Source organism: Procambarus clarkii, chromosome 48 (genome assembly GCF_040958095.1).
Source record: "Procambarus clarkii isolate CNS0578487 chromosome 48, FALCON_Pclarkii_2.0, whole genome shotgun sequence".
In the NCBI taxonomy this organism is placed as follows: domain Eukaryota; kingdom Metazoa; phylum Arthropoda; class Malacostraca; order Decapoda; family Cambaridae; genus Procambarus; species Procambarus clarkii.
This window is the reverse complement of record NC_091197.1, coordinates 22,025,236-22,037,612: the sequence shown is the minus strand read 5'-3', so window position 1 is coordinate 22,037,612 and position 12,377 is coordinate 22,025,236. Positions and strand designations below refer to the sequence as shown.

Below are 12,377 nucleotides of genomic sequence, written 5' to 3'. Positions count from 1 at the left end.
CATGCCCAGGTAATCCCAGGCAGGGTACTGCTAACCAGTGCCCACAACTACGAAACAACTATTAATAAGCTGAACCCCAGGGGACCACTCACACTCACGGGGACCTAGCAGGGGGCTCCAAAAGAAAAAAATTTACACAGGTCAGACACAATTGGGGAAGCAAACCAGTCCCCCCCCCCATAAGGCAAACACAAAATGAAAAACAAAATGCAGCAGGAGGACAACATACCTGAAGGAACAGAGCCAGCCGCTGTGAGTGGTAAAAACAAGCTGCGCAGCACCTTGTGCCCCACCAGTGCAAACTGCCTCTTATCCTCAGGTAAACAAAGAAAACAATACCCCCAAGCACCCAAAGGGCGGCCAACAAAACGAACAGTAAGACGGCCTAGCAGAGGCAGGTCCCGTGGAGCTTGTGGAAGGTAGCACCAAGCCCCAAGGGCAGTACTTACAGGGCACCTAGGGACGAGAACCCTAAGCGCATGCAGCCCGAGTACCATAGAATAACTCCTGTCTCTCACACCCCTCGAAAACAGCCACCACACTCTAAGCACAGTGCTGAAAACTCTGGCACCAAGACGATGACCTCCACCTCTAGCATCAGCCTGAGAACTAAAGGGTGGATAGCTGGCGTATGGGGTCTGGGACTCCCCCTTCCCCCTCCTGGGGAGGGGGGAACTGCGCAGTGGCGCGGCGACATATGATGTCATGATCATTTGCTCATTTCGTTTAGGGGAGTTCTATCCATTTGTTTGGCTTTTGGTAGCAATGTTTTCACCAGAATAGGGGTTTGTTTTGGGATACTTACCTTTCTGGGTACCTGACCCAGTCAATGGCAGACATAGAATGCTTCCAACAACACGGGGGTTTCTATAGGTCATTGCTCTCCTTGCCTCTTCTGAGGGAGCCAGGTTCTGGCTCGTGGTCCCCAGAAGGCCCATTGAACTCCATACACATGACTGATGCCAAAGTCTGACATTAGCATATCAGCCTAGAAAGCTCCAGGGAGCCAAAAAGGCTCTCCCCAGAAAACCCAGGAGTTCAGATGGTACAAGTCCAGAATGAACCGCAGGACCTCACAGTCCCATTTTGGAACTGGAAACAGGCGGGAAACTCACCTGAGGAACGTTGTCGATTCGACCATGTCCAATCATCCTCCTGCGCTCTGTTCACCCGACAGAGCGCAGGAGAAGAGGCCGGCCCTGCCAGCCCTGAGCCCCCCGAAGGAGGAGGAGCCACAAAACGCCACCGCAAGCTGCAAGAAACAACCCGAGAAGCCCACAAATCGTGGGACCAGGCTTGAGTGAACAGAGCAAGCTTCCCCTCCATCGCCCCGACAATGGGGCGAACCGCGAAAGGGTCGCTGCCCCTTACGAGAACACGACCTGCGTACAGAGTGAGCACCATGCCAACCAGATGCAGCCGGGACTGAAGGCTGCACCAACTCCAAAACTAGCACCTGGGTCAGACATCGGGCGGCAGCTGGAAGAAGCCACCTGAATATACTGTTCAATCGCAGAAGCAGCAAACAGCAAAGAACAAAAGGGCGAAGACGATCTAAGAGCCAGGGCACAAGTGGATTCCAAGGAGGAAGCGAGCACCACCTGCTGACACGTGAGGCGCACTGTAAAAAACCACAACAGCGCATCCCGCAGGATCGGCACAAACAACTTCAAAAGGGCAGATGACATATGAGCAGCCAAGACAAAGGCGCTAGACCCAGGAACAGCCCCAAGCACCTCTACATCTTCCGTAAGCCAATCCGAAGACAGCTCGAGGAGGAAAAAGAAGAGCAGGACCGAAGCCAATGAGCCCTGTGTCAGTCCTCAGCCACAAGCTTTCCCAACAAGAAGGTACCTGCATGTGAAGCTGAACTGCACCAACATCCCGCAGAAGAGCCAGAGGGAAAAGGCACTCACTAAATGTGCAAAGTCGCCCCCCAGGTAAACCTGGTCCACAGTCAACGCCTCACGCCACTCCAGCGTGTGGGTACAACAGGTGTCCCATGCATCTAGCGAAAACAAAGGGCAGTCTGCTAGCCAGGATGACTCCGGAACCTCATAATGAACCCAGTATGGAGACGAAGACCCAAACCTGAAGGAAGACAGATTCATTATATTGGCATAATGCGGGTCATGTAGGAGATAAGCCGCAATGGCTGCCCGCACCTCAGGTGGAGAGATGTGGGAAGCCGAAAACTTCCGGAAGGACAGAACTGAAGGACCCACAGGGACAGGGAACCGAACCTGGGGAGGAGCCGAACCCAAATCCAAGTCGTACGCAGAGGGGGGAAAAGAAAACCCCCACGCGTTGTAACAACAAGCCCCGCTCGGAGGGTCGGAAAACCCAGACGGGGTCCAAGGATCCAAAGTCAGCTCCTCCACAATCCTGGGAACCTCCACATCGGGCCCTGGGGCAGAGTCATCCTCCAAAGCCCCAGCCTCACAAGAAAAAGCCAGAGTAGCTGGAAAAGCCGGAAGAAGATGGGCCCACTGGTCAGACCCCGTAGTTATGGCAGAAGGAACCAACTCGAATGCCTCCACAGCCACCCCAGAAGGGGCAACCCGCAAAACTGCCCGAGTCTCATAAACCTCTAAATCCTGCCCCGACTCCGAAGCCCTCAGATGCTTAGGAGCCGGAAGCAGGGGCAAGGGGGGACCGAATGAACCACAGCAGGGAAAGAACGAAGGGGTGCGGACAGAACCAAAGCCGAAGTGACCAACACCCTTAAGTCCGGGTCCCTATAAACAAAACAGGGCAGCCTTGGGACATCCTGCGGAAGCAACCAACCTAGCACGCTGCAGCAACCTAAATCTATCCTGTAATGCACGAGCTGCCTGCACCTGAATAATATCATCACCAGATTGGGTGAACTGAGGTACAAATAAGCAACAAGGCTCACAGGACTCTGGGTCGAATGTGTCACCGACCCTACAGGCAGCATAATGGAGGCAAAAACAATGAGCATCGCCCTGAGACAAGGGAACAGAGCAACCCTCAAACTCGCAAAAAGCGAGAGGAGACTAGGGGGTCATATCCATTGGACCCGAGCGCCCCGCGGGGTTTTCCAGGGCCTCTAGACTGGGTTTGCTAAGGGTAATCGCAGGCAGGGTTATCTTGAGGTTATCTTGAGTTGTTTTCGAGGCTTTAGTGTCCCCGCGGCCTGGTCCTCGACCAGTCTTCCACCCCCAGGAAGCAGCCCATGACAGCTGACTAACTCCCAGGTACCTATTTACTGCTAGGTAACAGGAGCATAGGGTGAAAGAAACTCTGCCCATCGTTTCTCGCCGGCGCCCGGGATCGAACCCGGGACCACAGGATCACACGTCCAGTGTGCTGTCCGCTCGGCCGGCCGGCTCCCTGGTACAGGTAACCGGTGCCCAAACTACCAACCAACACTGATAAAGCTGAACCCTCGAGACATGTCCATCACGAGGGCGAAGCAGGGGGTGCCACCAAACACAAACAACCCCAATATAAAGGGAAAAAAGACACCAAGGCAACTTAAAATAATGAATAAAAACTTAATTGTACACTGACACCACCTTCCTGATCAGAATCTGAATGTGTCTATTACTGATCTCCAAGGAAGGACAGAAATCAATAAACATGAACTCAAGGGCATAGGAATCTTGGTAAATAATGCTTGGGGAATAAATTATATAACTTTACTTTACTTTTTGAGGATTCAAGGGTAACTAATATCCATGAAATGGAGGAGGACACAGAGGGATTTCAAAGTACAGCACATAAACACAACATATAAATATGACTCAGTATTAATAATAAAAGGGGGGGGGGGGGAACAAATAACTAAGCCAGAAAATACACTAATAATCACTTTATTTATTAACCACCACAAAATATTTATATCGAATTGAAAAATATCCTTCTCTAAATTTAATCCCTAAGAGGCAATGGTCTGACTCAATGATGGACATAATACTCAAGCACACTTTACCTTAAACTGCAATATAGGCCACAGATGTTGAATGGTTTGCCTCCTGGCCCTGATGGGGACCTTTCCCCAGTTACTCCCAAAGAAACACTACTAAATATTTTCTTAACAATCTATACCAGTGGAAACAAGCTCCACCCACCTAGTTTTCCTAGACCCAATAAACCCCGCCTCTACCAGACTAGAGCCAATGAGTTCAAAGTCTTGCTCTAGGTCTTAAACCAGCCAGCCAAAATGCCCTTGCTAGCTCTGCCCCCTAGGCTTCCCTGACTTCCACTAATCAAGGCTCCTGGCTAGGCTATAGGCCTGCCCTGAAAGTATGTTTTATTCCCACAGAATTCTGAAACGTTCCCACGCTCCATCCAGGAAACCAAGCAGGCGTTATATGGCACCAGCCACCCCCAACCGAAATTTGAGAACTAAGGTTTTATGGCAGTGAGTACTGCCCCTCGAATTTGTCAATGGCTATGGCGGAACAGAGGAGGAGAGGAAATGATTGGGACGGATGGATTGGAGGTACAGATTAGAGGGAGGAATTAGGGAATAGGATTGGGAGGAGGATTTGGTACAGGAGGGGACAAATGGCCTGACGGTCCCACTTGCCTAAGGGAAAATTTGACCCGAGTAGTTTATGGCAGGAACGGCGAACAGGGGAGGGGGGGGGGGAAAGAATGAACAAGGAAGGAGATGGCACACGAGGGGAAAGAGGAAGGAGGAGGAGGAGAAGGAGGAGGAGGAGAAGGAGGAGGAGGAGGAGGAGGAGGAGGAGGAGGAGGAGGAGGAGGAGGAGGAGGGAAGGGGAAAGGGAAGGGGGAAGGGAGAAGGTTGGTCTGTTTACAGACCACTATAATTTCTCCCAGCTTGCACACCACAGAAGAGAAGTACTGAACCCAGGCACAGCACAAGTAGAATCTGGAGCTGGAGCCACAACGGAGCCTTATCCCATCAGCCAAGGAAATGGAGGTGTGGATCACTGGCACAGGGGTCTGGGGCTCTCCCTTCCCCCTTACCGGGGAGGGGGTAGCTGCGCAGACATGCGGCATGGCTCGTGTGATGTCATGCTTGCTTGCTTGTTTACCCTTGGGGGAGTTCTGTCCAATTGTTTCGTTGGTTTCACCAGAACAGGGGTTTGTTTTGAGGAGCTTACCTTTCTGGGTTCCTGTCCCGGTCGATGGCAGATATAGAAAGCTCCAAAATCACATGTGCATTTCTATAAGCCATTGCTCCTCGTGCCTCTCTGAGGGTGCCAGATTCTGACCGATCCCCAGTAGGCCTAGAACTCCACCCATATCGACTGATGCCAAAAGATAAGACTATCCCTATCAGCCTGGATAGCTCCTGGGAGTCGTAGGGGGCTCCCCCCCCCAGAAATAAATACAAAATCTATGCAATTTTATTTAAAGATGAAGTAAGCCTTAAGATACTATCAAAACTAACCAGAAGTAAGTGTCTCTGGGTTAACTGAAACATCATTGCTGATCATGAGGTGTAGAACAGTTCTTAAGACCTCTGGATAACACACATAGCTGCTGCTAATTATACTGTTGAGGGACACTTGGAAAAGCTGACGCCACGAGTCTTCTTCACTGCGAGACATCATAGTTTCTATATTGTCTACCACACCTTGGGCTAAAACCTCGAACAGAAGACGAGCAACTTTTCCATCACGCTACAGAAGAAATAACCAGGTGTTAACGTACAAAATTGGAACAATTATAATTTTTCACAATAAAATGTCAAACACCTTAGCATATTCAATTTCAAAAGCAAAACAAGTCCTATGATTAACCTGTGCTAGAGCTTGAAGAGGAGCAATTAGTGCTCGGTATGGGATCTGCACATCGGGAAGTTCACCAACACGATACTGCCTGTACATTGTCACCTGGAAAAGAAATAAAACAATCTAATAGTTTTATACAAATAATTGTTAATGTTTGAAATTTGTGTAAGTTTACCCAAAATGTGAATACGAAATAGAAGCATACATTTTGATGCAAGTGAAAAAGAATACTCTCGAACACACTGTTTTGTTCTTGTCTAACACACAAGTGTAAACCATGTGACCAATGTGAATGGATATCCTAACTATAAAAGGTCCTCTTGCAAGGTCAATCACTTAAATTTAAAGACTTTCTTTGTAAATATCTAAATGCAATTTACTGTATGTGTCATTCTGTTCTCTTGGACAATAGTTTATTAGTTAGTAATAGAGTTCTTTTATTATCCACCCCATACCCATTTTGTCGGCGGTAGTGGAAAGGGTTACAGAGGCACATAATGGGCTCAGGGACTGGACCCCACAATTCATTTAACTAAGCAAGTTACAATCTTGATGAGCTAGTTACAAAATTCAGTGTAAGTCGTCACATCATCAATGGGTTCGAGATCGATCACAAGTACAGTTTCTAAATTAAGCAACTGACATGTGGAGAGCTAGTGTCACAATTGATATGTTTGTCCTGCACACCGCCCACCATGCAGTGGGCAGTGGTAGATAGGTTACAGTTACTTAGTTACTACCTACAGTTAGCAAACTGGGGATATTTGGCTAAAATTTCTGGTAGCAGATCATTTTGAATGAAATATTTACACATTGTTGGAACATTCATTATAGAATTGTCTCTGAAATCACGTATCTTTTCACACTCCATCACATAGTGACGGAGGATGTGCGAATAATTTTGTTGACACAGTTTACATTTGGTCAGGTCTACATCGGCTGATAATGAGAATTCCCAGAGATACTTGTAACCGAGTCTAAGCTGAGCAGTAGTAACATCTAGAAGTCTGATGCTTTTATTGGATGAACCATAGATGTACAAGAATATATGATTTATTTACAAGAACAATAAAAAAAAAAAAAAAAAAAAAAAAAAAAAAAAAAAAAAAAAAAAAAAAAAAAAAAAAAAAAAAAAAAAACCAGTTGAATGTAATGAAACGCCATTTTCTGGGTGAGTCCCGGAGGCTCCCCGGAGCTATCCATGGCTGATATGGATGCCCTAACTATTTTGCATCAGTCGATGTGGGTGGAGTTCTAAGCCTACCGGGGACCACGAGCCAGAACCTGGCCCCCTCAGAGAGGCACGGGGAGCAATGGCCCATAGAAATGCACATGTGATTTGGAGCATTCTATATCTGCCATCGACCGGGACAGGCACCCAGAAAGGTAAGCGCCACAAAACAAACCCCTATTCTGGTTAACAACAAAAATCGACAAACGAGCGGACAGAACTCCCCCAGGAAAACGAACTAACAAGCATGACATCACACGAGCCGCGCCGCATGTCTGCGCAGCTCCCCCCTCCCCGGGAGGGGGAAGGGGGAGCCCCAGACCCCCGCGCCGGCGATCCCCGCCTCAGTTCCTCGGCTGATGGGATATTGCACGGTCGTGTGGCTCCAGCTCCAGTCTTGTCTCTGTGCTGTGACTTGTTTGCAGTGCTGCTCTTACGGTGGTCATGTGAGCTGGGAGTAGTATTCTCAGGTACTCGGGCTGCATGTGCTTAGGGTCACCTTCCCTGAGTGCCCTGTAAGTACCGCCCTTGGGGCTTGGGGTCGCTTTCCACAAGTCACCTTGGGTCTACCTCGGTTGGCTTTTCGCTGCTTGGCGTTTGGCCGCCCCGAGGGTTTGGGGGTTTTACTCCCTTGTTTACCTTGGGGTAAGTGGTAGTTATAGCACTGGTGGGGCGCAGGGTACTGCATAGCTAGTTTTCACCTATACACAAAGAGATAATTACCTAATTATTTCATGTCTCTGATTGATTTTTCTTTGTTTTTTTTGCAGTAATATTATTCAATAGTGTGTAGTGTGATATATTTATATAATAAAATGTGTGAATCATCGCTGTACTCAAAATTATGGTGTGCATATTGTTGATTCAATTATTGTGTTCATAAAACAATAAACACTATATACACCGGTTATATATACGTATCTGCATGTTTTGTTCACTATATCGTACCACTAAGTTGATATTGCAAATCAAAAAGCAGCGAAGTGTGGCCACCATATCTGCCAGTCACCCTCTCACCGCCACTCCCTAAATGACTCCTCACTCGCCCACATCCTCCTCCCACCATACTGTTCTTGCTTTTATTCACTATATACAGACATTATATATATATAAGTATCTACATGTTCTGTTCACTATAACTGTTCATCTAAGCTGGTATAGTGCCCAAACAGCACAGTGGCCACCCCAACCCATCATGATAAATCATGCAGATGTCACCACCTCCCTGAACAAAATGACTTCTTCCCCACGCTCCTTTTGCTGTTATTACACTATATATACACATATTATATATAAGTATCTACATTTGTGTTCACCATAACGAACCACTAAGTTGGTATGCTGAGTGCCAGTGGCAGCCCGCCACTGGCTGTCACTCGCTCCCTCCTTCACCTCACCTGACTTGCCACCATTTTCCTCCCATCATACCGTTTTTGCTTTTATTCACTATATACAGATGTTATATATAAGTATCTGCATGTTTTGTTCACCATAGTGAATAACTCAGCTGGTATAGTGAGTCCAGACAGTAAAAGGTGGTCACACACAGTCAGAAGACAACGCTATCTTCCTCCCCACCAAGATTACTCTTCCCACTACAGTGCTAATTATCACAACAATTCTGCTATTATAATCCTAGTCATTTTTATCACAGTCAGGGGTTTTCTGTAATACTATCATTGCTAAATAATAGCATGTACATATATATTATGGCATTTTTAGGATATGCTGTGGTCTCAAGCTGAAAAGCAGTGCTGTGAGCTCATGCTACATGCACCAGCCATGGTGGCTCACTTAGTACTGAGGACCTCACACCCGGAAATGTGGCCCACGATTTTTTTTTTAAATGGTGTCTGTTTACAAGAGCCCTGATGAAGGTGAGGTGATCCCCGTATATCTGCGGGCCGTTTAAATTTTGCGTAGGACTCCAACACGTCATATGACGTTATGCGCAATTTATAGCATGTTACTCAACACATCATATGACGTGTTGCGCAGTTTAAGGGTTAAGCATTACATTATTTTCTGTGGCACATTGAAAGACTTGAGTAACATCGGATTGGAGGTTTGTTGTGTCCTCTATATGTGTACTCTCATGAAAATTCTAGTGTCATCTGCAAAGGATGATACAGTACAATAGTTTGTATCCTTGTCTAATATGGGGATGAAGAAACATACCAGAGCAACCACAACACCTTTGGGGAAGGGGGGCTGAGCATTTCATGGTGGATCATTCAGAGGTTACTTTATTGACTATTAAACTCTGGGTTCTGTTTGTTAGGACGTTAAAAATCCATCTCCCTACTCTGCCAATTTTGTGTGCAATAACACCATGGTCAATTTGTTGAAAGCTTTAGCAAAATTTGTGAATATTACATCAGCGTTTTGTTTGTCTTCCATGGCATCAGAGGCGATGTCATAGTGATCTAGCAATTGCGCGAGGCAGGAGCATCCTGTCCTGAACCCATGTTGCCCAGGGATATGTTGACACTGTGATTCCGTGTGTTTTGTGATCTAACTTTTTAGAACACTTTCGAAGATTTTTATGATGTGCGATGTTAGAGCTGTAATTTTTTGCATCAGCTTTACTACCTCCTTTGTGAAGTGGCATGATCTCAGTTTTTTTCGAGAGAGTTATGGTATCTAAGGTCTGTCTCAAAAAACCAGCGTTGAATGTAATGAAACGCCATTTTCTGGGTGAGTCCCGGAGGCTCCCCGGAGCTATCCATGGCTGATATGGATATCCTAACTATTTTGCATCAGTCGATGTGGGTGGAGTTCTAGGCCTACTGGGGACCACGAGCCAGAACCTGGCCCCCTCAGAGAGGCACGGGGAGCAATGGCCCATAGAATGCACATGTGATTTGGAGCATTCCATATCTGCCATCGACCGGGACAGGCACCCAGAAAGGTAAGCGCCCCAAAACAAACCCCTATTCTGGTTAACAACAAAATTGACAAACGAATGGACAGAACTCCCCCAAAAGAAAAACAAGCAAACTAGCATGACGTCACACGAGCCGCGCCGCATGTCTGCGCAGCTCCCCCCTCCCCAGGAGGTGGGAGCTGACTACCAAGAAAAACCAAGGGCACTTACCCGGGAGGCGGTCGGTGCTCCACCTTTCAAGACGAAGCCGAGACCACGGGCCGCAACCGCTGACCTAAGGCAACACAGGCCCGACTGGGCCCAGGAACGCTAACAAGGTAGCGTGCAGCCAGGACCCTGTTCGACCGCCAAAATCCCCGCGCCCGAATGTCAGTCCAAGACATATTGCCGAAGACGGCAGCAAGAGCAGCGAACTTACGAACGTCATGGGCACGGGGATAGACCGCTGGCTGGCTGGATTTAATGACCCTGCGGACGACCTGAGAGACCCGAACCCGCGAACAGGGAAGAAGGGAAACCGGATCAACCCACAGCGCGTCCCCGGACACTGAAGCCGTGGCGCGCAGATAACGGTGGAGAGCCGCAACCGGACACAATACATGGTGAACCCCCGGCCTGACAAACCACGCATCAACAACCCAAGGACTCCTCCGGAAAGCAGCAGTCTCATTCTTCACCAGAAAAGAGGGAGACGGCTGCAAACGAACAAACCGAAGACAAAGACCAAAGGAGCAAAAACCCCTGCGCCGGAGAAGAGCATGAAGCTCCACCACACGACCCCCAGAGGCTAATGCCAACAGAAAAAGAGCCTTAGCAAAGCAATCTTGAACCGAAGGGGCCACCACAAAACGAGGAGTGGAAAGATAGAAGAGCACTCTGTCCAAAGACCAGGACGGCTCAGGCGGCGCATGAGCAGGCCGGAGGTGAAACAACGCCCGAGACAGCTTGCGAAACGGCGCAGAAGTAACATCAATACCGAAAGCAAGCTGCAGCGGCTCCGCCAGCGCCGCACGATACGAGGCGACAGTATTAGGCATAAGATGACGGTCCTGAAACAACCAAGAGAGAAAGGACAACACCACCTGAACTGAAAGCGAGGAGCAACGACGAAGGGTCAAAAAGAATCTGAAGGACCGCCAGGAAACTTCATACTGCCGCCGAAAGGAAACTCGCAGGTGAGAAACCAACAAGGAAGCCACCTGCTCACCATAAAGATGGTGATAAACACGAGTCAAAAACACCAAACGCGTAGACTCGCGGAGAAGAGCGAACCAGTCTCGTACCGGACTGGCCCGATCTCCTGAAAGAGGCGGAGCCGCGGAAAAACCTCCGGGTTCGGACACCGAGCAAGCAGCACCTGAAACCATGGCTGGGCTGGCCACCAAGGGGCCAAGAGGATCTCGCGACCCTGGTAAGTCTCCAAGCGAGCCAAGACCCGGAGCAGCAGCCGAACCGGGGAAAAGAGGTACAGGAACCTCCACCTCGACCAGCCCTGCCGAAAGGCATCGATCCAGATGGCCTCGCAGTCGGGGAAGGGCACCACGTAAACCGGAAGACGCCTCGACCACGCCGACGCGAAGAGATCCACCTCTGGGTGCCCGAACGTCCGGCAGACCAACGGAAGGAGCCGGCATCGACCGTCCATTCCATGGACAGGGGAACGAATCTGGACAGGCCGTCCGCCAGGACGTTGGACACTCCCTGGACGTGAACGGCCAGGAGAGCCAAACCCCGAGAACTCAGCAGACGAGTCACCCGAAGCGACCAGCCCCAAAGAGCCAAGGACCGCATCGAACCCCCTCTGTTCAGACAATGAACCACTGGGGAGCAGTCCGAATGGAGCCGGATCGTCGATCCGCGGGCAACTCGAATCCTCTGAAGCGCAAACCACACCGCCGCAAACTCCCGCACTGTGCTGTGGACCCGACGGAAGGACGGACCCCACTGTCCCTGGCCGGCCTGGTGAGCACTGGTCACAAAACCCCAGCCCAGAGACGATGCGTCCGTGTAAACATCGAGCGAGGGCTCGGGTAGGCGCCAAGGCACTGAACCCCGAAAAACCCGAAGAGGAAGCCGGCGACGCAGCAGCCGACACAAAGCCCCCGGGGGTCGAACCCAGCGATCGCGAGAGAGGCGGAAGGGACGTCCCCGAAGGAACCAGAATAGCCGACGAAGCCAAACCCAACCCGGCGGGTAGACCAACATCGCGAAGTTCAGGCTGCCGCACAAACTCTCGAGCAACCGCCGGGTGACCCGAGAGCCCCCCAAAAACAGACCCAGGCGAGACTGCAGCCGAAGGAGAGATTCTGGAGGAAGAGACAAGGAAGCGGTCCGAGAGTCCCACACAAGACCCAGCCAGGACCGAACCTGGAAGGGCACCAGATGGGACTTCCGCCAGTTCACCAGGAACCCGAACCTGGCGAGCTGGGAAAGCACCAAATCCCTGGCAAGCAGACACGCGGACCGACTGGGAGCCCAAACCAGCCAGTCGTCGAGGTAAGCCAACACCCGAACACCTAAGAGA

General features: G+C 49.6%; 1 protein-coding gene across 1 annotated transcript in view; it reads right to left on the bottom strand.

Moving 5' to 3' along the window:
• Window positions 1-12,377, bottom strand: part of LOC123764810 (DNA-dependent protein kinase catalytic subunit) — a 746,996-nt gene that overhangs the window by 32,925 nt on the left and 701,694 nt on the right. The window contains exons 46-47 of the mRNA XM_069302649.1: window positions 5,745-5,837; window positions 5,393-5,624 (exon numbers count right to left, since the gene is read on the bottom strand). Of these exons, the coding sequence (XP_069158750.1) occupies window positions 5,393-5,624; window positions 5,745-5,837 (325 nt within the window). The remainder of the gene's footprint in view (window positions 1-5,392; window positions 5,625-5,744; window positions 5,838-12,377) is intronic.